At 32.5% G+C, this 22,050-nt stretch overlaps 3 protein-coding genes across 3 annotated transcripts; 1 reads left to right on the top strand and 2 right to left on the bottom strand.

Annotated features, from left to right (window-relative positions):
• Nucleotides 1-3,428: 3,428 nt before the first annotated feature.
• LOC135124187 (vanin-like protein 1) lies at nt 3,429-5,422 on the top strand. Its single transcript, XM_064049083.1, has 6 exons — nt 3,429-3,558; nt 3,608-3,721; nt 3,771-4,221; nt 4,275-4,492; nt 4,538-4,737; nt 4,787-5,422. The coding sequence occupies exons 1-6, from the start codon at nt 3,508-3,510 to the stop codon at nt 5,274-5,276; spliced, it is 1,524 nt and encodes a 507-aa protein (XP_063905153.1). The 5' UTR covers nt 3,429-3,507; the 3' UTR covers nt 5,277-5,422.
• A 5,179-nt stretch (nt 5,423-10,601) lies between these two features.
• Nucleotides 10,602-12,504, bottom strand: LOC135123967 (AP-3 complex subunit mu-1). Its single transcript, XM_064048825.1, has 7 exons — nt 12,390-12,504; nt 12,110-12,341; nt 11,748-11,929; nt 11,540-11,699; nt 11,379-11,492; nt 10,938-11,276; nt 10,602-10,887 (listed from the first exon to the last, which is right to left on the bottom strand). Exons 1-7 carry the CDS (start codon nt 12,422-12,424, stop codon nt 10,702-10,704), a joined length of 1,248 nt encoding a protein of 415 aa, XP_063904895.1. The 5' UTR covers nt 12,425-12,504; the 3' UTR covers nt 10,602-10,701.
• A 389-nt stretch (nt 12,505-12,893) lies between these two features.
• Nucleotides 12,894-14,477, bottom strand: LOC135124669 (zinc finger Y-chromosomal protein-like). Its single transcript, XM_064049903.1, has one exon. The coding sequence runs from the start codon at nt 14,475-14,477 to the stop codon at nt 12,894-12,896; it is 1,584 nt and encodes a 527-aa protein (XP_063905973.1).
• Between the last annotated feature and the right edge of the window lie 7,573 nt (nt 14,478-22,050).

Genomic DNA, 22,050 nt, shown 5'->3' with positions numbered 1-22,050 from the left:
ACATATTGAAAAATCCTGAAATTGAAAAAATCTCAAAAGTCCCAAAATTCAAATGTTAAAAAATAGAGAAATTGAAAAAGTGAAAAATTTTAGAAATCGAAACCAGATGTCGAGAAATCGAAAAATTGAAGTCCATATAAAAAATTAAAAACCAAAAATAGACACATGAAAAAATACTTAAAATTCAAAAATTAAAAGAAATTAATCCAAAAATTGAAAAATCGAGAAACCGCAACATCAAAAAATCTAAAAATTGGAAAATTGAACCATAAAATATTGAAAAATTAAAAATCGAACGAAAAATAAAAAAAAAACTAAGACTGAAATGGTGAAAAATCCCAAAGTGAAAATTGATAAAACAATAAATCGAAAAAAAATTGGAGAACCAAAAAATTGAATGTACGGGAAATCGAAAGATCGAAAATTTAAAAAATCGAAAAATTAAAAAATGAAAAACCTAAAAAATCGAAGAATTGAAAAATTGAAAAACAAAAATAGAAACATGAAAAAATAGTAAAAACCGAAAAATTAAAATGTCAAAGAAACTAATCGAAAAATTGAAAAATCGAGAAACCGCCACATCGAAAAATCAAAAAAATTAAGGATTGAAATGGTGAAAAATTCCAAAGTGAAAATTGATAAAACAATAAATCGAAAAATCGGGTTGATAATTTTTCTAGAAATTCGTTGATAAGTTTGTTTCTAAATGTCTTTATTTACAAATTTGTTACTAAATATTTTATAAATAGGTTGAAAAATGTATTTATAAGTTTCTTTACTTATAAATTTTTTGCTACAATTTTTGCAATATTTATTCATAAATGTGTCGGTAATTTTTTATAAATTTGTTGCTATATTTGCATATAAATTCGTTCCTAAATATGTATGTTTCAAAATTTTTTGTAAATAAAAAATTTGGTGCTGAATTAGCTTTTAATTTGTTGATAAATTTGTTTATTTATAAAATTTTATGCAATTTTTTTTTTAGAATTATGCATAAAATTCATAAACTTTTTATAAATTTGTTGCCAAATTTATTATAATTATAATACTGTTCTTTATGGTTTGTGGGTAACTTTTTTGATAATTTTGTTTATAAATTTATTGCTAAATTTGTTTATAAATTTCATGCTAAATAGAGTTATAAATTTGTTGCTAATTTGTTTAGAAATTTGTTGATAAGTTTCTTGATAAATTTGTCTCTACATTTGTTTACAAAATTGTCCATTTATAAATTTGTACACAAAATTTAATGCAAAATTTGTTCATAAAATTTATTACTAAATTTGTATACAAATTTGTTTATATATCAATTTACTTATTGATAAATTTATTATAATTATTATGCTAATTTTTTATGTAGTAGATAAATTTTTTGGTAATTTTGTTTATAAATTTTTTCTTAAATTTGTTTATAAATTTCTTGCTAAGTAGCTTTATAAATTTGTTGTTACCTGTTTAGTTGTAAGGTTTATTGATAATTTTTTTTATAAAATTATTTATAAACTTACTGATAAATTAGTTTAAAATTTGTTGCAAAATTTGTTCACAAAAAATTATTGTTAAATTTCTTTATAAATCTGTTTATTCATTTTTTGCTAAATTGCTTTATTTATAAATTTATTTACAAAATTGTCCATCAATAAATTTGTATACAAATTTGTTTATATTACAATTTATTAACATATAAATTTGTTTCTACAACTGTTGATAATTTTTTTTTAATTTTTGGTAAATTCGTTTGCAGGTTTGTTGCTAATTTTTTTAAAATTGGTTGATAAATTTGTTGATAAATCTATCAATAAATTTGTTCATTTATAAATTTATTGCTAAATTTTTGCTAACTTTTTTATAAGTTGGATGGTAAATTTGTCTCTAAATTTGTTTATTAATAAGGTTGTTGTTAAATTTGTTAATAAATTTGGTGCGAAATTTGCTTTTAATTTTTGTTGAATTTGTTAAAAAAATTGTTTATAAATTTGTTTATAGAATTGGTTAAAAATTTGTACATAAATTTGTCGGTAAATTTGTTTACAATTATGTTGATTATAAATTTCTTTATAAATATTTTTATCAAATAGTTTATATAATCTGTTGCTAAATTTGTTGCAAATTTGTTTATTTATAGATTTTATGCATTTTTTTTGAGTCGAAATTTGTTGCTAAATTTATTATAAATATGGTACTAATTTTTTAAGTTTGTTGATAGTTTTGTTTGTAAACGTGTTACTAAATATATTTATAAATTTGTTGATAAATTCGTTTATTGCTTTATTTATAATGTTGTTACTATATTGGCTTTTAATTTTTTGTTAAATTTGTTCATATTTTTTTTTATATAAATTGTTAATAACTTTGGTTTTATAATTATTTAAAAAGTTGTTTATAAATTTGTTGCTAAATTTATTTGTCTATAAATTTCTTTATATTTTTGCTTTTTTATAGCTTTGTTGCAAATTTCATAGCAATTTATTTATAAATTGGTTCATAAATTCGTTTAAAAATTTTTTTTTTGTGTTTACTTATAAATATGTTGCTAAATTTGTTCTTAATTTTCTTTATTCATGAATTTGTTAGTAAATTTGTTTATTTATAACTTTCTCAACTTTCGTTGAAACTTTTTCTTAAGAAGAAGACAATAGGGGTCTTTAAGTTTCTTTCAAACTTTTTCAAAAACAAGACACCACATCTAACAAGGTCGTTTCATATTGTTAAAAAAAAACACTACCTATATATAAAATTCTTTCAAATTCTTCAGCTCGGAAAATCAAAAAGAGGAACAAGAGAAAGCAAGGCAGAAAAACCTAAATAAATTAAATTGTGTGGACATTTCAACAAACCTAATAGAAAATAATGATGATAATGTATTATCAAAAATTTAATTTTTGCAGGATAACTTGTACACTTAAAGTTAAATTATCAACACATTACTAATCACAGATTAACAAGTCCATTACACATAATTTTAAGCGGGATTAATTACTTAACGTCATCAAAATTTCGTTTAGTACTTTCCCAACGTGATAAACTTCAAACACATTTGAAATTTCACGATAATCAGTTAAACTAACCTCGGAGATAGATAACAGATAATAGAACCGAAAATGGGGTACCTACATTTTTATATCACACAAGCTGTAAAGATTACGCTTCCAGGATGCAAACAAGTAAATAAAAACTACGTATTCAAATCTGAACAGTAGTCTTCTATAACGGATACAACACTAAAAACAAACATGATGGAAAATTTTCGCAAACCGTATCAAACTATGACTTAGGTACCGCAGTTTATGACTTAGGTACCACAGTTCAAAGCTGCACCTAGTATTTCCCATAAACCGATAAAAATTCCTGCATCATGATTTAATACTAAGCTAAACAATAACTCATGTTAAATTAACACTCCTCGCTAAACCACACTGATACCAAATCTTATCTAAGCAAATAAACTGTTTGCCTGCTGTTAAAAGGTTTTCGGCGTCACTCTCTTCTCACGTTTTTGCAAAAATGTGGTTACGCGTCTTAATAACGATTAGCTTATTCAGCAGCTATGGATTAGTACGACAGGTATTTATAATATTCATTATCTCAATCTTTATTGTTTCAGAGTTATAAAGCTGCAGTCGTCGAGTACTATCCTCAAACTGCAGACACGCCCCAGGAAACTATAAGAAAAAATATCGACGAATACAGACAGTACGCTGATAGAGCTAAAGACCAAGTAAAATTACCTCTTTTTGAAAGCTAAAATCCACAAATCGTGTTTTCAGTCCGTCAACATAGTCGTTTTTCCTGAGTATGGCCTCACCACGCTTGTCCAAGATCCAGAGGAGTACGCCCTCGAGATCAACAACTCAACCCAAGTGATAATAGACCTAAGCAATATGGCCAAAGAACGCCAGCTTTACTTGGTTGTCAATTTACTAGAGAAGGAAACAACTGGCACCGAAACCATGTACTACAACACCAATTTGGTTTTTGACAAAAGTGGTACCATCATATTGAAGTACCGAAAGATCAATCTTTACGACGAACGTAGACTCACCCCGGGTGCCAAGGATCAGATTCTTACTTTCAAGACCGATTTTGGGGCCACTTTTGGCATTTTCACTTGTTTTGATATACTGTACAATCACCCGTCGAGAACGGTACTTCAGAATAGTGAGGTTACAGACATTGTTTTTCCCACGGCTTGGATCTCAACGATGCCGTTCCACACTTGTGAGTACCACTGACTATTTTTGATGTGTTATAATTATAAACTTGTTCTTAAGCTTTAAGCGTCCAGCATGGTTATGCCGCCTCCACTGGCGTCAATCTTCTGGCTGCCAACTACGGGAAGCCGCAAGATGGTCGTGGTGGCAGCGGAATATATGCAGCTGATGGTAAAAATCCTGAAATGTACGTGGCCGACAGTGCTAGTACTAAATTCGTCGTTCGAGAACTGGCGTCGATTAAAACCAGGCACGACGTCACTATGTGTCTAACAAGGGTAAAGAGTTCCTTAGTTTGACTGTTACTACTGTGATTGTTGTAGACTCCGTTTGGACTACCTTCTAACATCAGTAAATCTAACGTCAGCGACTACGTCACACAGAGACTGTTCGATGCTTCCAACTACCAGACTCAAAGTATCGATCTAAGCCAAAACTACACAGAAACCATGATTTGTGACCGCGACTTCTGTTGCACCTTTGAAATTCTAGTCAACTCAACAAATTCGTCAGAAATCTACAAGTACGACCACCAAATCAATATAACCTTGTCTATTTCTTTTTTTTAATAGATTGGTAGCTTTCGATGGTATTGTGTCCTACGACCGCACCAACCCCGAAGCCACGCAAGCCCACATTCGTGTTTGTAGCTTGGTTGCTTGCGAAGACGAAACTCTAGACAGTTGTGGTGCCAGAATTAACGGTACCACCAAATTTACCAAGATAACAGTGAAAGGGAATTTGCCTGCAGACAATACATCTTTCTATTCTCCTGTTACTGTAAATTCGTACCTTCTACCAGTGAGAGACGCAGCGTTTTGTGATACCAAGAATGGTACCAATAGTACTTTTGTTGAACTGACCACAGTCAGAGCGCAGGAGAATGTCTTGGTGTTTGGTTTGTTCGGGAGAACGGATGCTCCGATTCCAAAAGAAAATCCCGACGATCCTAACGACGGGTCTGATGGGTCCGATGGGTCTGATGGGTCCGCTGGCTCCAACATTCATGCTACCTTATGCTTCCTTGTATTTTCGCTCGCTATGAAGTTTATTGTGTCTTAAATGTACATGTTTGATTTCAAATGATTCTCATTACGAAAACAACAGTTTTTTAATTGCAAGTACTTGCAGTACCCGCAAGTACTATTTCTACTAAACGAAAAAGAAGATTGAAATTTAGCTTTTTTGAATAAAAATTTTAAATGCTGTGTGCCGATTTTTGTTGCCAAACCTTCATGGTTGTTGGGTACTTTTTCATGCTGATGTTTAATACCTCTTTTACATATTTTAAATGTTATCTGTAGATTTTTAACCAATGTCAGTATTTAAATAAACCGCGAAAAATTATCAAAACACGTGAATGCAAAACTGTCGTTGTCTAGAAAATGGACGATCTGCGACAATATGGCGGAATGATATAGAGTCGTGAAACAATGGTGCCAAGGTCGTATGCAAAGATCGTTAAGTATCGATCCGATTAGATTAGAACTAGAGCCTTGAAATAATTGCTCGTTAAAAATAAACTGATTAATTATTTATAAATATAAATCCTACGTTGTATTTTTGAAAAATGGCGGGATGCGTTCAATAAAACACAAAATCTGTGAAGGACACAAAATTATTTATTCCCCCACTGACAAAAAAAAGGAAAAAAAGCTGCGACTAAGTTGCGCCGGTTGCTCTTAATGCTCAGCTACAAAAAAAACTTGCCTAACTTTGAATGAAATCAAAATAAACGTTCTGAAGCAATGCAAATATTTGAATATCGCAAATTTAATAAAAACAAAGCAAAATCTGAATTAAAGTAACTCATAGGGGGGGTTGTAGAACCAGCGCAGTTTGGGGCTCCTGGTCGTGGCTGTTCTCCCTCCATTGCTGCACAGCACCTCTGCACTACATGTCGTACGAGCAGGCCGTTACGGTCGCAAACTCGTGGTTGGGTCACTTCCATTTAATGTTCAATCTCTGTGACTCCAATATTAAACTACAACCGAACAAGTGTCAAAGTTTCAAAAAGAGCAATAAACAACATTTAAATTCGCCATACACTCTCGTCAAATTGTGAGATAGAAAAAATCGTATGAGGTGAAAAATTGCAAAGCTACCAAAATTACATGAGTTTAATATTTTATGTGCGTTCATGTTATTGGTTAATTTTTAAAAGTGAAGTTATTCAGCTGCATTGTGACCCACAATGTTAATTTGTTCAACGAGATTTTACAGTTCAAACATGTGCTCGATTTGAAAATACCGCTGCCAGCACAAAAAATTTACCTGATGTTAAATTATGCCACACTTTATCAACGATTCAGACAAAGAATTTACATTATGTTAAATTATCCAAGTGATTGGTTACTTAAAACAATTAACTTTGAGAGTTTATATCGTGGACTGTCCCCAGCTTATCCCAAACAAAACACATGAAATATAAGCACAAAATGCATCCCGCGTTGCGAGAAAAATGTCTCGGTGATGATGACGATATTATGAATTCTACATTTTTCACCGTCCTTTTCCCAGGACACACTTAAGTGTAAGCATCCAGAAACCTTATTCATAATTAGATAAACAAAGGACGAGTCCTGCTTAAGTGATTTCCATGAAATACAATAAGTTTCTTGTTGTCGAAATAAGTCTACACCCATTAAGAAAAAATAGCAAAATGTAGCCCCACCCACCCGCCCTATCGCAATTGTGATGATTTTTTTTTATTCGTCGTGAGCCGAGAAGGCGGAGCTTAACTGCACAATCCTTATTACTCTACGAGAAATTAAAAACATGTTTTTGATTTTGAAAGATTAAGCCCCACCCATACCTGGCCTGATCTAATTAATAATTAAGTTTTCATTCGTTGCCAGACATAGGGGCGGAGCCTAATTTCAAAATCCGTCATGCAAAAAATTACCATTTTAAACGTGTTTTAAGTCTCTAAGGATAAAAAAAATTATCACAATTGACAGAGGGTGGGTGGGCGGGGTTTATAGGTTGCCTTTTCTTTTTCTTCTTTATATACATAGTATTTTTTGAACAGCACGACAGCCAAAAACATGTTTTTAATTTCTTGTAAAGAAATAATTATTTTGCAGTTAAGCTCCGCCCCCTTGGTTCACGACGAATAAAAAAATCATCACAATTGAGATAGGGCGGGTGGGCGGGCTTAGATTTTGCCTTGTTGTGTTTATATGTGTAGACTTTTTTTCACAACATGAAACTTAAAACATGTTTGAAATGGAAAATTTGTATGAGGAAATATCGACTTTGCAATTAGGCTTCGTCCGATAATAAAATGTACCATTTTAACCATGTTTTAAGTTTCGTCTTGTGAAAAGATGGTTATCTATATTAAGAAAAAAAGGCAAAATTGAAGCCCCGCCCACCGGCCCTATCTTAATTCTGATGATTTTTTTTATTCGTCGTAAGCCGAGGGGCGGAGATTAATTGTAAAATTGTTATTTTTCTACTAAAAATTATCATGTCAAATCGTGTTATACAAAGAAAACTAAATGTATTAATAAAAATAGAAAATTTGAAGAGAAGCCTCACCGTCTCGATCTCAATCGTGATGAATTTTCATTCGTTGGTAGACCTAAGGGCGGAGCCTAATTGCAAAATCCATATTTCCTTACACAAATTTACCATTTTAAACGTGTTTTAAGTCTCTGTAATAAAAAAAATCATCACAATTGAGACAGGGTGGATGGGCGGGGTTTATATTTTGCCTTTTTTTTCTTCTTAATATACATAGTGGATATTCTTTGAACAACAATAGTCAAAAACATGCTTTTAATTTCTTATAAAGAAATAATTATTTTGTAGTTAAGTTCCACCCTCTTGGTTCAAGGTGAATAAAAAAAATCATCACAATTGAGATAGGGCGGGTGGGCGGGATAATGTTTTGCCTTTTTGGTTTAATATGTGTAGACTTCTTTTCGCAACATGAAACAAAACATGTTTAAAATGGAAAATTTGTATGAGAAAATATCGATCTCTTCTCTTTCCCTATAATTGGGATTACCTCGTTGGGAAAGATTTAACTAATAATAATAATAATAATAATTTTGCAATTAGGCTCCGCCCTATAATTGCAAAATCCACATTTCCTTGCAAAAATGTACCATTTTAACCACGATTTAAGTTTGTTGTTGTGAAAAGATGGCTATGTATATTAAGAAAAAAAAGGCAAAATATAAGCCCCGCTCTATCTCAATTGTGATTATATTCAAAATTAAAGCTAGATTGTGATCGAGACAAATGGGTGGGACTTATTTTTGGCTTTCTTTTTTAGTTAATACATATAGTTTACTTTAAACAACACAATTTCTCAAGAACATGTTTCACATAGGAATTTCTAGTAGGAAAACAAGGAGTTAGCAATTAAGCTCCGCCCCACGACTTACGATGGAGAAAAAAAATCATCACGATTGAGATAGGGCGGGTGGGTGGGGCGTATATTTTGCCCTTTTTTTCTTAATATACGTAGTCATCTTTTCACAACAAAACTTTAAAACAGATGACTACGTATATTAAGAAAAAAAGGGCAAAATATACGCCCCACCCACCCGCCCTATCTCAATTGTAATGATTTTTTTTATTCATCATGAGTCAAGAGGGCGGAGCTTAATTGCAAAATCCTTATTTCTCTACAAGAAATTGCTTTGTTAAATGAGATTAAATGATGCACGTGTAATCAACAATCTTATACAACAAGAAAATGAAATGAGAAATTATTCATGTTTTTATCAATGATTTTAAACAACAAGAAGTTTGAAAGAGATTATATTATTCACATTTTGGCAATGATTTTATTGAATTAAGCTACATTTACGTCGTTGATTTTTATCAAAGAATTTATCTGATAATAACAAAGAAGCTATGGATTTTATTAAAATATTTATCTGGTATTAAACACCGAATTAAAATGATCTGGGCGTCGTTGACCGAATTAAACAAACAAACAAACAAGCACACCCCTCCCCCTCCAAACATATCCCCAAACAAAATACATATAAATAAAAACACATGCGAAATAAACAAAACAACAGATAAAATATGCGAAATAAATAAGACATAGGCAATCGTTCACTAGCTCCGGTGTTTCTTCCACCACCTTAGGGCAGGACGGAGTACACAAAAAACATGGTTTCAAATTCATCGACAATGTTTTAGGTCAACAACAAATCCTCAATGACTAACACAAAAATTCATAAAAGACACCCTTGAAATTCCCCGCTCAACACCCCTTACTCTGCACCCCACCACTTTCTCCTTTCTATCTTTTTTCTTTTAGATTGAATGTTTGAAAGCTACATGGAATTTTCCAGAATTAGAGTTTACAAGAAATATCAAGGAATACAGACAGTACGCTGATATAGCTAAACATCAAGTAAAATTACCTCTTTTTGAAAGCTAAAATCCACAAAACGTGTTTTCAGTCCATCAACATAATCGTTTTTCCTAAGTATGGCCTCACCACGCTCGTCCGAGATCCAGAGGTCTACGCCCTCGAGATCAACAACTCAACCCAAGAGATAAAAGACTTGAGCGATATAGCCAAAGACCGCCAGCTTTACTTGGTTGTCAATTTACTAGAGAAGGAAACAACTGGCACCGAAACCTTGTACTACAACACCAATTTAGTTTTTGATAAAAGTGGTACCATCATACTGAAGTACCGAAAGATCAATCTTTATGACGAACGTAGACTCACCCCAGGTGCCAGCAACCAGACTCTTACTTTTAGGACCGATTTTGGGACCACTTTTGGCATTTTCACTTGCTCTGATATACTGATGATATGATAACTGCCTAAAGCCGAGAAATTTTTAGTTCACGATATCATTTTTCACCGTCCTTTTCCCAAGACACTTAAGTATAAGCATCCAGAAACCTTATTCATAATTAGATAAACAAAGGACGAGTCCTGTTTAAGTGAATTCCATGAAATATCTTAGAACAAATTTGTGTCTGTTAAACTGTGTTAGAACCAGTTAACGATTAAAATCCTAACATGAACTGCGAATTTACAAACAATAAGTCAAATTTACACCACGTGTTGGCGTCGGTCGAAAATTCGCATATTTCCGCTGCGAAAAACCGCAAGAATTAGCTACGCGTGTTGGGGAAACTGTGACTTAGTAAACGGTTTCTCCATTTTATTAACTACCAAATCAACTAAACTTAATCTAGCTCAGTCACCGCGTGTTTTCACCATGCTTTCACTCACCAAACCAAAATACACCCTCTATGTTGTTAATTTTTTCCAGCGCGAAATTTTAATTCGAATTCGGTCACCCCCGTATCATTCCGGATATGTATCTCTATAGATTTTCCGGAAATCGGTATTTTTTTCACACCATACATGTGTATAGGGTTCAAACAAAGCCAACGTAGATAAATAAGATTTATTTTCAATTTCATATATTTATAAACAAAAATAAACAAAAGATTCAGATTAACATTAAATGAAACACATATTGCAGTTGTTTGTCTACATCCTAATCTGGAATCGGCCCGCCTTCGTTATATACTTCACACCCTTAAAGGGCTTGTACTTCTCACCATACATATCAAGCCTATTTACCTTCAACCCACTCACAGCGAGCTGGTTTATAGTAAAATGCACATTTATGGAAGGATTTATTTCAGCGGTATTCGAACCACTGGCGATAGAAACCTAAAACAACACCCTTAACACACAAAATATATAAAATTACAAGCACATACACTCCCCCTAATATTCGGCAGTTTTGTCACATCAATCCTCCCAATATCCCAATGCAAGATCTTTGAAACCGGATCGAAATTATATTTACCCTGATTGGCAGTAAGAACACAATTTAGAATACATTTGGGCATCAAAACCTCAATCTTCACCGCTTCGACAGTACGACCGAGCGTTTGTTTTGGCCCTACTGTCAAATCTAACCTCCCTTGCTCCCCAGTTTTAATCGACAAGTTATGTCTGACATAAATCGGGATTGCGACGACGCTTTGGCTGCTGATGTGGTACGAAATCAGGCGAAAATTGCCGTCGGGAGGGATAAACGACAGTACGCGTTCTGCCTGTAACAATATTTAATAGTTCAGATCACTAAATAAAGTTCGTATAGAAAGCGGCATATTTTTTTCAAATTGTGGTTGGTACCACTGACTGTCAATCATTACCTCCCATCGCTTGAACCTGACGCAGGGGTGAAAACTGACGTCGTCGAACAGCCGCGGGTTCATAAACGAGAGGGTTAAATCAGGCATGCCACTCAATTTAATGCAGCAGTCAATCTAAAACAGAAGTTAGGTTAGGTTCCCCAAATTTGACAGACGCTTACGTAGCCTTGTATTTCTGCAAATACGGTGGCCCCGGATTTGTCTATAATGGCGTCTACTTCTTCAATTACGTCGAAGTAGGCTTCGTTGTTGGTGTATTTGACGCCAGTGCGTCTCCACGGAATGTTGGAAAGTTGACCGGTTGGCAACACTTCGCTCACACTTAAAAAAAACTGTTAGCAAAAAGGGGCTGTTTGGGGCTGGACTGACTTGGTTTTTCCGGTTACAGTGTTGGCGATCGTTCTTAGAATGTTGGGGGGCTTGATTAGTTCTTTTAGGATGTTGCTCTCCGTGGCTAGGGGAAAACCATTGTCGAGCATTTCATCTAAAAGCTCGTAAATCACGACGTAATTCTCCTTAATTATGGATTCAGTGCAGTCAGAGAAGTAGTCCTAAAAACAACATTACCATAAAAATACTAGACTTTGATTAATGTTTGATATTTAATAGTAGGCCATGGTTTTTAATTTAAGTTGGTACTAGTGACAACAAATCCGCCTACTAGATACCAAAAGAAATCGAAAAACTGAGAAAACGGGTTCCAGAAGAATTGTTTCAAAAATCATACTCACTTGGAATGTGTCAACAACTCTATGGAGAAATTCAATAACGAACAAAGGCGGGATTTCCTCCATGCATACGGCCACAAAGCTCACACCACCCCTTTGTATCGATATTAAATAATGATGTGGGGTGGCAATCACAGGCGAAATATCATTAGGATTGGCCCTCTGGGCCTCCAAATAATAATCACATACTGAACGAGAAATTACACTGCGCCAGTGCTTTTCGAGGAAAACATCACTGAAACAAGTACCGTTAAAAATGTAAGGAACAAAAGCATTCACTTACCCCGACGAATTAATAATGAATAAACTGTGTATCATTATTTTTATTTGGTTTCAAATTTGAGGTTATGGTTCTGGGTGAATGACTGCCAGACTGACATTAGTGACAATGATGTTGGTGTTTTTGGTGACAAAGTTGGTAGTACACAAATCGGCAACAAAAATTGACAAAACCGATTTTTTTGTCTTAAAATGCACAATATTACGTAATTCAGGTCAATCTAGTCTTAACACAACCACCATAAATTGAAAAAATGACACGGATAAACGATTAATAAGACACACTGACGATGAATAGTGACTTTTAGCGTTTTTGGTGGTACAGGTTGGTACTAACAAATTAACAATAAAACAAAGTTTTCTTTTTTAATAAAATTTATTATAAAATATACGTCAGTTTACACTCAAAAATAGAACTTATAAATAGCAGAAAAGGAAAAATGTTGCGACGACCATGGTTAGAAATTGACAACATCAAACTTCAATATTTTATTATAACAAGAATAAATTATTCGCATTCATACCACAAGTCCTTGAAATGTTTGAACAGCAAATGATTTTGCAAATCGTCTTTCTGCTTTGTTTTATAGTCACACTGATCACAAGTAAACCACGCAATTTTTTCTTCAGATGTGTGCTCACTGATCATGTGTCTTTTCAAAATATGTTTTTCCTTGGTTTTGAAATAGCAGCTGTCACACTTCTGCCAGTTCACGAATTCTTCAGGAGCATGTTTAGATTCCATGTGAAACTTCAATCCTGCCTTATATCTAGCTCCAAAGGCACAATGCTCACACCGAAACAATGGAATTTCACGTAAATGTTTGAACTGCAGATGTTTTTGCAAATCGTATCTGTGCTTTGTTTTATACTCACAGTGGTCACAATTAAACCACTTAATCTCTGTTTCAGATGTGTGCTGAATAATTGTATGTCTCTGCAAAATACATTTTGCCTTGGTTTTGAAATCGCAGCTGTCACACTTGTGCCAGTTCACGAATTCGTCACAAGTATGTTTATATGTTATGTGAGACTTCAATCCTGACTTATATTTAGTTCGATAGGCACAATGCTCACACCGAAACCATGGAACTTTACCTAAATGTTTGAACTGCAAATGTTTTTGCAAATCGGATCTGTGCTTTGTTTTATACTCACAGTGGTCACAACTAAACCACTTAATCTCTGTTTCAGATGTGTGATGATTTATTATATGTCTCGTCAAAACACGTTTTGCCTTGGTTTTGAAATTGCAGCTGTCACACTTGTGCCAGTTCCCGAATTCGTCACGAGTATGTTTAAATTTTATGTGAGACTTCAATGCTGCCTTATATTTAGTTCCAAAGGCACAATGCTCACACTGAAACCATGGAATTTCACCTAAATGTTTGAACTGCAAATGTTTTTGCAAATCGTGTCTCTGCTCTGTTTTAAACTCACACTGGTCACAATTAAACCACTTAATCTTTGTTTCAGATGTGTGCTGCCTTATTATATGTCTCTTCAAAACATATTTGGCCTTGGTTTTGAAATCGCAGCTGTCACACTTGTGCCAGTTCACGAATTCCTCACGAGTATGTTTATATTCTATGTGAGACTTCAATGCTGCCTTATATTTAGTTCCAAAAGCACAATGCTCACACTGAATCCATGGAGTTTCATGTAAATGTTTGAACTGCAAATGTTTTTGCAAATCGTGTCTCTGCTTTGTTTTAAACTCGCACTGGTCACAACTAAACCACTTGATCTTTTCTTCATATGTGTGCTTACTTGTCAAATTATCTTTTCCTTGTGTATGGCTGGGGTTACAGTGGAACGTATGTTTCAAAAAAACGAGCAAGGAATGTGTCCAAAAACAACACGTACATTTATAACTGGGGAGCAAGTACTTCAATACAGGGCGTTTGTTTAGTCGTTTGACAGTATGACAAATTCCGATATGTTTCTTCAAAACGACTTTTAAATCCGTGGAAAAGTTGCAATGTGGGCAGGAGTAGACCTCGAGATCCATATTTTCACAGTTGAAACGTTGGTCCCCACAACCATTATTCACAAATTTTGATGGAACAGCTGAATTTTCCAAATTCGACATTTCAACTAACTCTCACGACTTAGCAAATAATTATTATAGTACTATTTAAGTCTGTGCTCACATTTCTGCACCAACAAAACACCGACATAACCTCAAACGTTGTAGGCGTTGTAGTTCAAGCATAGATTAATAGAGAAGCGTCATTGTTTAAATTAAATGTCGGTTGAGGACTCCTGGACTTATGTTGGCGACAATGTTTGTTTCTAATTAGGAATGAAATTAACTAGAAAAAATGTCGTAATATTTTTATCGACGGGTTTTACTTTCGACTAATTGACACTATATTTACCAGAATATTTCAAGCTACTTACTGTTTTCTTCACTTTAATTCAGGTGACACGAATTACAGTTCGTCGTCTGAGAACTTGTTTGATCTCTAGACCAGAGCGCACTCAGGCCAATGTCGACTCTAAGCGTTCGGAATCGATTTGGTTTATAAACCATGATCCGTGATCTGATACACATCCTAACCGGTTTCGACCATAATTTCTTGCTGTTTCAACTTTCGAATTCTCAGTTTTTCGAAATTTTAGTTTGGGGACTTTTCAGTTTACTCCTATTTATTATTCAATTTTTGGATTTTACAATTTCTCAGTTTTTCAATTTTTCGGTTTTCAGTTTTTCTCTTCAGTTTTACGATTTTCAAATATTTCGATTTTTAAATTTTTGACTTTTATAAACTCTATTTTTCGATTTTTCAATTAATTGATTTTTCAGGTTTTTTGGTTTTTCAATTTTTCTATTTTTTCAGGTTTCGATTTTTTAACTTCACTTCTTTGATTTTTCAATTTTTTAATTTCTCAGTTTTTGGATATTTCAGTTTTTCAACTAACTCTCATGACTTAGCAAATAATTATTATAGTACTATTTAAGTCTGTGTAATTTTTCGATCTTACGATTTTGCAGGTTTTTGATTTTTCAATTTTTCGATTTTTTTAAGGTTTCGATATTTCGGCTCCACTTTTTTGATTCTCAGTTTTTCGATTCGTCAGTTTTTCTTTCATTTTTCAGTTTTCCGGTTTTTCAGTTTTGTGATTTTTCAATATTTCTGTTCTTCGACGTTTCCATTCTTGACTTCTGGATTTTTCGATGTGTCGATTTTTTACTTGTTCGAATTTTAAATTTTTGACTTCTCAGTTTTTGGTATTTTCATTTTTCAATATTTAAAATTTTAGATTTTTCGATTTCTCGATTTTTCACTTCATTTCTTCGATATTTCAGTTTTTCAAGTTTTCGAATTTTTTAAATGTTTTGATTTCTTAAATTATCGATCTTTCGACTTCCCGGTTTTAGATTTTCTGTTTTTCAATTCTCGTTTTTTCAATTTTTCAAATTTGACATTTATAAACTGTCAATTTTTCGATTTCTCAATTAATGCATGTTTTGATTTTCCCATTTCTTGACTTTCGAGGGTTTCGATATTCCTGTTCTTCAATTCTTTAATTTTTCGATTTTTCAGGTTTTTGGTTTTTCATTTTTTAGTTTTTTAAGGTTTCGATTTTTCGACTTCACTTTTTGGATTTTTCGATTGCTCAATTTTTCGAATTTTTATGTTCTCAGTTTTTGGATATTTCAGTTTTCGGATTTTTTAAGTATTCCATTTTTCAGTTTTTCTTTCATTTTTCAGTTTTGGGATTTTTCAATATTTCGATTTTTCGACTTTTCGATGTGTCGATTTTTTTACTTTTCGATGTTTCAATTTTTCGATTTTTTAACTTTCAAAATTTTAGATTTCTCGATTTTTCATTTCAGTTCTTCGACATTTTGTCGAATTTTCAATTTTTTAATTTTTCAAATTTGACTTTTATACTCTCAATTTTTAGATTTTTCAATTAATCGATGTTTTGATTTTCCCATTTCTTGACCTTCGAGTGTTTCGATTTTCCTGCTCTTCAATTCTTTAATTTTTTGATTTTTCAGTTTTTAGATATTTCAGTTTTGGGATTTTTCAATATTTCAATTCTTCAGCTTTTCTATTTTTGACTTCTGGATTTTTCAATGTGTCTGCCTTTTTACTTTTTCGATTTTTCAATTTTTGGATTTTTAAATTTTAGATTTTTCAATTTTTGGATGTTTTAATTTTTCAATATTTCTTAATCTTTCGATTTTTCAATTTCCTGGTTTTGTTCTGTTTTTCAATTTTTCGATTTGTTAATTTTTCATTCCCGATTTATCGAGATTTGATTGTTCAGGTTTTCGATTTATTAGTTTTTCAATTTTTTATTTTGGCCTATTTCGGTTTCTCAGTTTTTCCAGTTTTCCATTTTTTCGTTTTTTGATTTTTTCGCTTTTCCAATTGTTCAACTTTTAACTTTTTGTTTATCGATTTCTCTATTTTTCGATTTTTCGACTTCATCACTTTTCGATTTCTCGTTTTTTTGATCTTCGATCTCTCAATTTATCAATTTTTCGAATTTTTAAGTTGTCAATGTCTCAATTTATCTTTAGATTTTTCGATTTTGGCCTATTCGGTTTCACAATTGTTCGACTTTTCGACTCCACGATTTCTTAATCTTTTAATTTTTCGATTTCTCGGTTTTTGGATGTTTCGATTTTTCAGTTGACCGATTTTTAAATCTGAGAATTTCGATTTCTCGATTTTTCGTTATTCGGTTTTTAAATTTTGGATTTTTGAATTTTACATTTTTTCGATTTTCTGATGCTTTATTTTTCGATTTTCAGTTCTTCGATATTTTAATGTTTCGGTTTTACGATTTTTTAAGGTTTCGATTTTTCCATTAAGTATTAGATTTCTCGATTTTTCGACTATTTTAATTTTTCACTTTGTTTTTCACTGTTAATATCATACAGTGTATCGAAAACAACCCCAAAAATTGTCACCAAAAACATTTAAAAACTCATACAAAATAGAACACAGTGTTTCCAAACATTTTTCCGAAAAAAATCCATTGGGTTATTACGATTTCAACAATATTCTTAGTTTAAGACATTTTGCTAGTAAAAAACACAAATAAAGAATTAATTCTTAGTTAAACAAAATATGTAAAATCATCTAAATATGTACCAAAAATATTCACTTAGTCGTTATAAAAACCAACCAAACAACTATTTGCCGCAGAAATTATAGTCCAAACCAACAAAATCGCTTGTGAACGCTTAGAGTCGACATTGGCCTGAGCGCGCTCTGGTCTATAGATCAAACAAGTTCTCAGGCGACGAGTTGTAGTGAAACTAGTTTTTTTATTGGCATCGACTATTTAAATTTGGCGCTTGTCTTTGGCAGTTGAGGGCTCCAATGTCAATAAGGGTGGTTTCGCAAAATCAGTCTGTATGTCGCATCTATATTAATCTATGACATTAGTGACAACGATGTTGGTGTTTTTGGTGACAAAATTGGTAGTGCACAAATCGGCAACAAAAATTGACAAAACCGATTTTTTTGTCTTAAAATGCACTTTATTACGTAATTCACGTCAATCTAGTCTTAACACAACCACCATAAATTGAAAAAATGACACGGATAAACGATTAATAAGACACACTGACGATGAATAGTGACTTTAGCGTTTCTGGTGGTACAGGTTGGTACTAACAAATTAATAATAAAACAATGTTTTCCTTTTTAATGAAATTTATTATAAAATATACATCAGTTTACACTCAAAAATAGATCTTATAAATGGCAAAAAAAGAAAAATGTTGCGAGGACCATGGTTATAAATTGATAACATCAAAGTTCAATATTTTATTATAACAACAATAAATTATTCGCATTCATACCACAAGCCCTTGAAATGTTTGAACAGCAAATGATTTTGCAAATCATCTCTCTGCTTTGTTTTATAGTCACACTGATCACAAGTAAACCACGCAATTTTTTCTTCAGATGTGTGCTTACTTATCATGTGTCTTTTCAAAATATTGTTTCCCTTGGTTTTGAAATCGCAGCTGTCACACTTCTGCCAGTTCACGAATTCTTCAGGAGTATGTTTAGATTCCATGTGAAATTTCAATCCTGCCTTATATCTAGCTCCAAAGCCACAATGCTCACACCGGAACCATGTAATTTCACGTACATGCTGCAAATGTTTTTGCAAATCGTCTCTCTGCTCTGTTTTAAAGTCACACTGGTCACAACTAAACCACTTAATCTTTGTTTCAGATGTGTGCTTCATTATTATATGTCTCGTCAAAATAAGGTTTGCCTTGGTTTTGAAATCGCAGCTGTCACACTTCTGCCAACAAGTATGTTTAGATTTTATGTGAGACTTCAATGATCTTTTATATTTAGTTCCAAAGGCACAATGCTCACACTGAAACCATGGAATTTCACCTAAATGTTTGAACTGCAAATGTATTTGCAAATCGGATCTGTACTTTGTTTTATACTCACAGTGGTCACAACTAAACCACTGAATCTCTGTGTCAGATGTGTGATGACTTATTATATGTCTCTTCAAAACACGTTTTGCCTTGGTTTTGAAATCGCAGCTGTCACACTTGTGCCAGTTCACGAATTCGTTACGAGTATGTTTAAATTTTATGTGAGACTTCAATGCTGCCTTATATTTAGTTCCAAAGGCACAATGCTCACACTGAAACCATGGAATTTCATGTAAATGTTTGAACTGCAAATGTTTTTGCAAATCATGTCTCTGCTTTGTTTTAAAGTCGCACTGGTCACAAATAAACCACTTGATCTTTTCTTCATATGTGTGCTTACTTGTCAAATTATGTTTTCCTTGTGTATGGCTGGGGTTACAGTGGAACGTATGTTTCAAAAAAAGGAGCAAGGAATGTGTCCAAAAACTACACGTACATTTATAACTGGGGAGCAAGTACTTCAATACAGGGCGTTTGTTTAGTCGTTTGACAGTATGACAAGTTCCGATATGTTTCTTCAAAACGACTTTTAAATCCGTGGAAAAGTTGCAATGTGGGCAGGAGTAGACTTCGAGATCCATATTTTCACAGTTGAAACGTTGATCCTCACCACAACCATTATTCACAAATTTTGATGGAACAGCTGAATTTTCCAAATTCGACATTTCAACTAACTCTCACGACTTAGCAAATAATTATTATAGTACTATTTAAGTCTGTGCTTACATTTCTTCACAAACGAAACACCGACATAACCTCAAAAGTTGCAGTTCAAGCATAGATTAGTAGTGAAGCGTCATAGTTTAAATTAAATGACGGTTGAGGACTCCTGGACTTATGTTGGCAACGTTGTTTGTTTCTAACTAGGAATAAAATTAACTAGAAAAAATGTCACAATATTTTTAACGAAGCGTTTTACTTTCAACAAATTGACACTAGATTTACCAAAATATTACAAGCTGCTTACTGTTTTCTTCACTTTAATTCAGGTCACACGAATTACAGTTCGTCGTCTGAGAACTTGTTTGATCTACAGACCAGAGCGCACTCAGGCCAATGTCGACTCTAAAGGCCTCGCCACATAGGCTGTGCTATGCTATGTTAATGAAAAACATAGAAGTAGACACAATACATTTAAATGAGAGTGTTCACATAGCCATTATGTTATGCTTTATGTACTTTTTACACAGAACTAGCATAGACATTACACAGCTCGAAATAATCCGACATAGCATGAAAGTAGAATGGAATCCTACTTCTGTGTAATGTTTGGTTTTTGGCTCATGCGCGTCTAGAGAAAATTCAAACTTCTAACCTAAGCCTTCTCAATTTTCTTCTTTTATAAATTGTATTTCTATATTGCACTGCATATTGCACATAATAATAATAAAGTTTAAGTAATTCGATCAGGTTCTCTTCGTGAATTTTTTTATTTAAGATTGTCAGCTACACCAACAAGTTTCAAAATGAACGACCACTTTTACTCACCACTGCTTTTACTAATAACTATTTATAAACACACATCTACTATGCTATGCTACCAATTGCTACTATTCTATGGCATGGCTGTTGTGAACACCACCTGTGACTGTATGTCATGTTCATGCTATGTGAATGTATTTTTTACATAGCATAGACATAACGTTTTAATATGAGCATAGCATAGCACAGCCTATGTGGCGAGGCCTTAAGCGTTCGGAATCGATTTGGTTTATAAACCATGATCCGTGATCTGATACACATCCTAACCGGTTTCGACCATTATTTCTTGCTGTTTCAACTTTCGAATTCTCAGTTTTTCGAAATTTTAGTTTGGGGACTTTTCACTTTACTATTTATTATTCAATTTTTGGATTTTACAATTTCTCAGCTTTTCAATTTCTCGGTTTTCAGTTTTTCTCTTCAATTTTACGATTTTTAAATATTTCAATTTTTGATTTTTATAAACTCTTTATTTTTCGATTTTTCAATTAATTTATTTTTCAAGTTTTTGGCTTTTCAAGTTTTCAATTTTTTCAGTTTTCGATTTTTTAACTCCACTTCTTTGATTTTTCAATTTTTTAATTTCTCAGTTTTTGGATATTTCACTTTTGGGATTTTTCAGTTTACTTATTATTCAATTTTTCGATCTTACGATTTTGCAGGTTTTTGATTTTTCAATTTTTGGATTTTTTTAAAGTTTCGATATTTCGACTTGACTTTTTTGATTCTGAGTTGTTCGATTCTTTAAATTCTCAGTTTTTGGATATTTCGCTTTTTCGATTCGTCAGTTTTTCTTTCATTTTTCAGTTTTTCGATATTTCAGTTTTGGGATTTTTCAATATTTCTGTTCTTCGACTTTTCCATTCTTGGCTTCTGGATTTTTCGATGTGTCGACTTTTTACTTTTTCGATTTTTAAATTTTAGACTTCTCAGTTTTTTGGTATTTTAATTTTTCAATATTTTAAATTTTAGATTTTTCGATTTCTCGATTTTTCATTTCAGTTCTTCGATATTTCAGTTTTTCAAGTTTTCGAATTTTTCAAATGTTTTGACTCCTTAAACTATCGATTTTTCGACTTCCCGGTTTTAGATTTTCTGTTTTTCAATTGTCGTTTTTTCAATTTTTCAAATTTGACAATGTGTCAATTTTTCGATTTCTCAATTAATCGATGTTTTGATTTCCCATTTCTTGACTTTCGAGGGTTTCGATATTCCTAATCTTCAATTCTTTAATTTTTCGATTTTTAGGTTTTTGATTTTTCATTTTTTAGTTTTTTAAGGTTTCGATTTTTCGACTTCACTTTTTGGATTTTTCGATTGCTCAATTTTTCGACTCTTTAGGTTCTCAGTTTTTGAATATTTCAGTTTTCCGATTTTTCAAATATTCCATTTGTCAGTTTTTCTTTCATGTTTCAGTTTTTCGATATTTCAGTTTTGGAATTTTTCAATATTTCGATTTTTCGACTTTTCGATATGTCGATTTTTTTACTTTTTCGATTCCTCAATTTTTTTGACATTTTAATTTTTCAATATTTAAAATTTTAGATTTTTCGATTTCTCGATTTTTCATTTCAGTTCTTCGATGTTTCAATTTTTCAAGTTTTCGAATTTTTCAAATATTTCGATTTGTTAATCTTTTGATTTTTCGACTTCCCGGTTTTAGATTTTCTGTTTTTCAATTGTCATTTTGTCGAATTTTCAATTTTTTGATTTTTCAAATTTGACATTTATACTCCCGATTTTTCGA

The sequence above is a fragment of the Zophobas morio genome, unplaced genomic scaffold (genome assembly GCF_036711695.1).
Source record: "Zophobas morio isolate AGI-343-1 ecotype UQ-CSIRO unplaced genomic scaffold, CSIRO_AGI_Zmor_V1 ptg000007l, whole genome shotgun sequence".
NCBI classification, from domain to species: domain Eukaryota; kingdom Metazoa; phylum Arthropoda; class Insecta; order Coleoptera; family Tenebrionidae; genus Zophobas; species Zophobas morio.
This window is presented reverse-complemented; position numbering and strand designations above follow the sequence as displayed.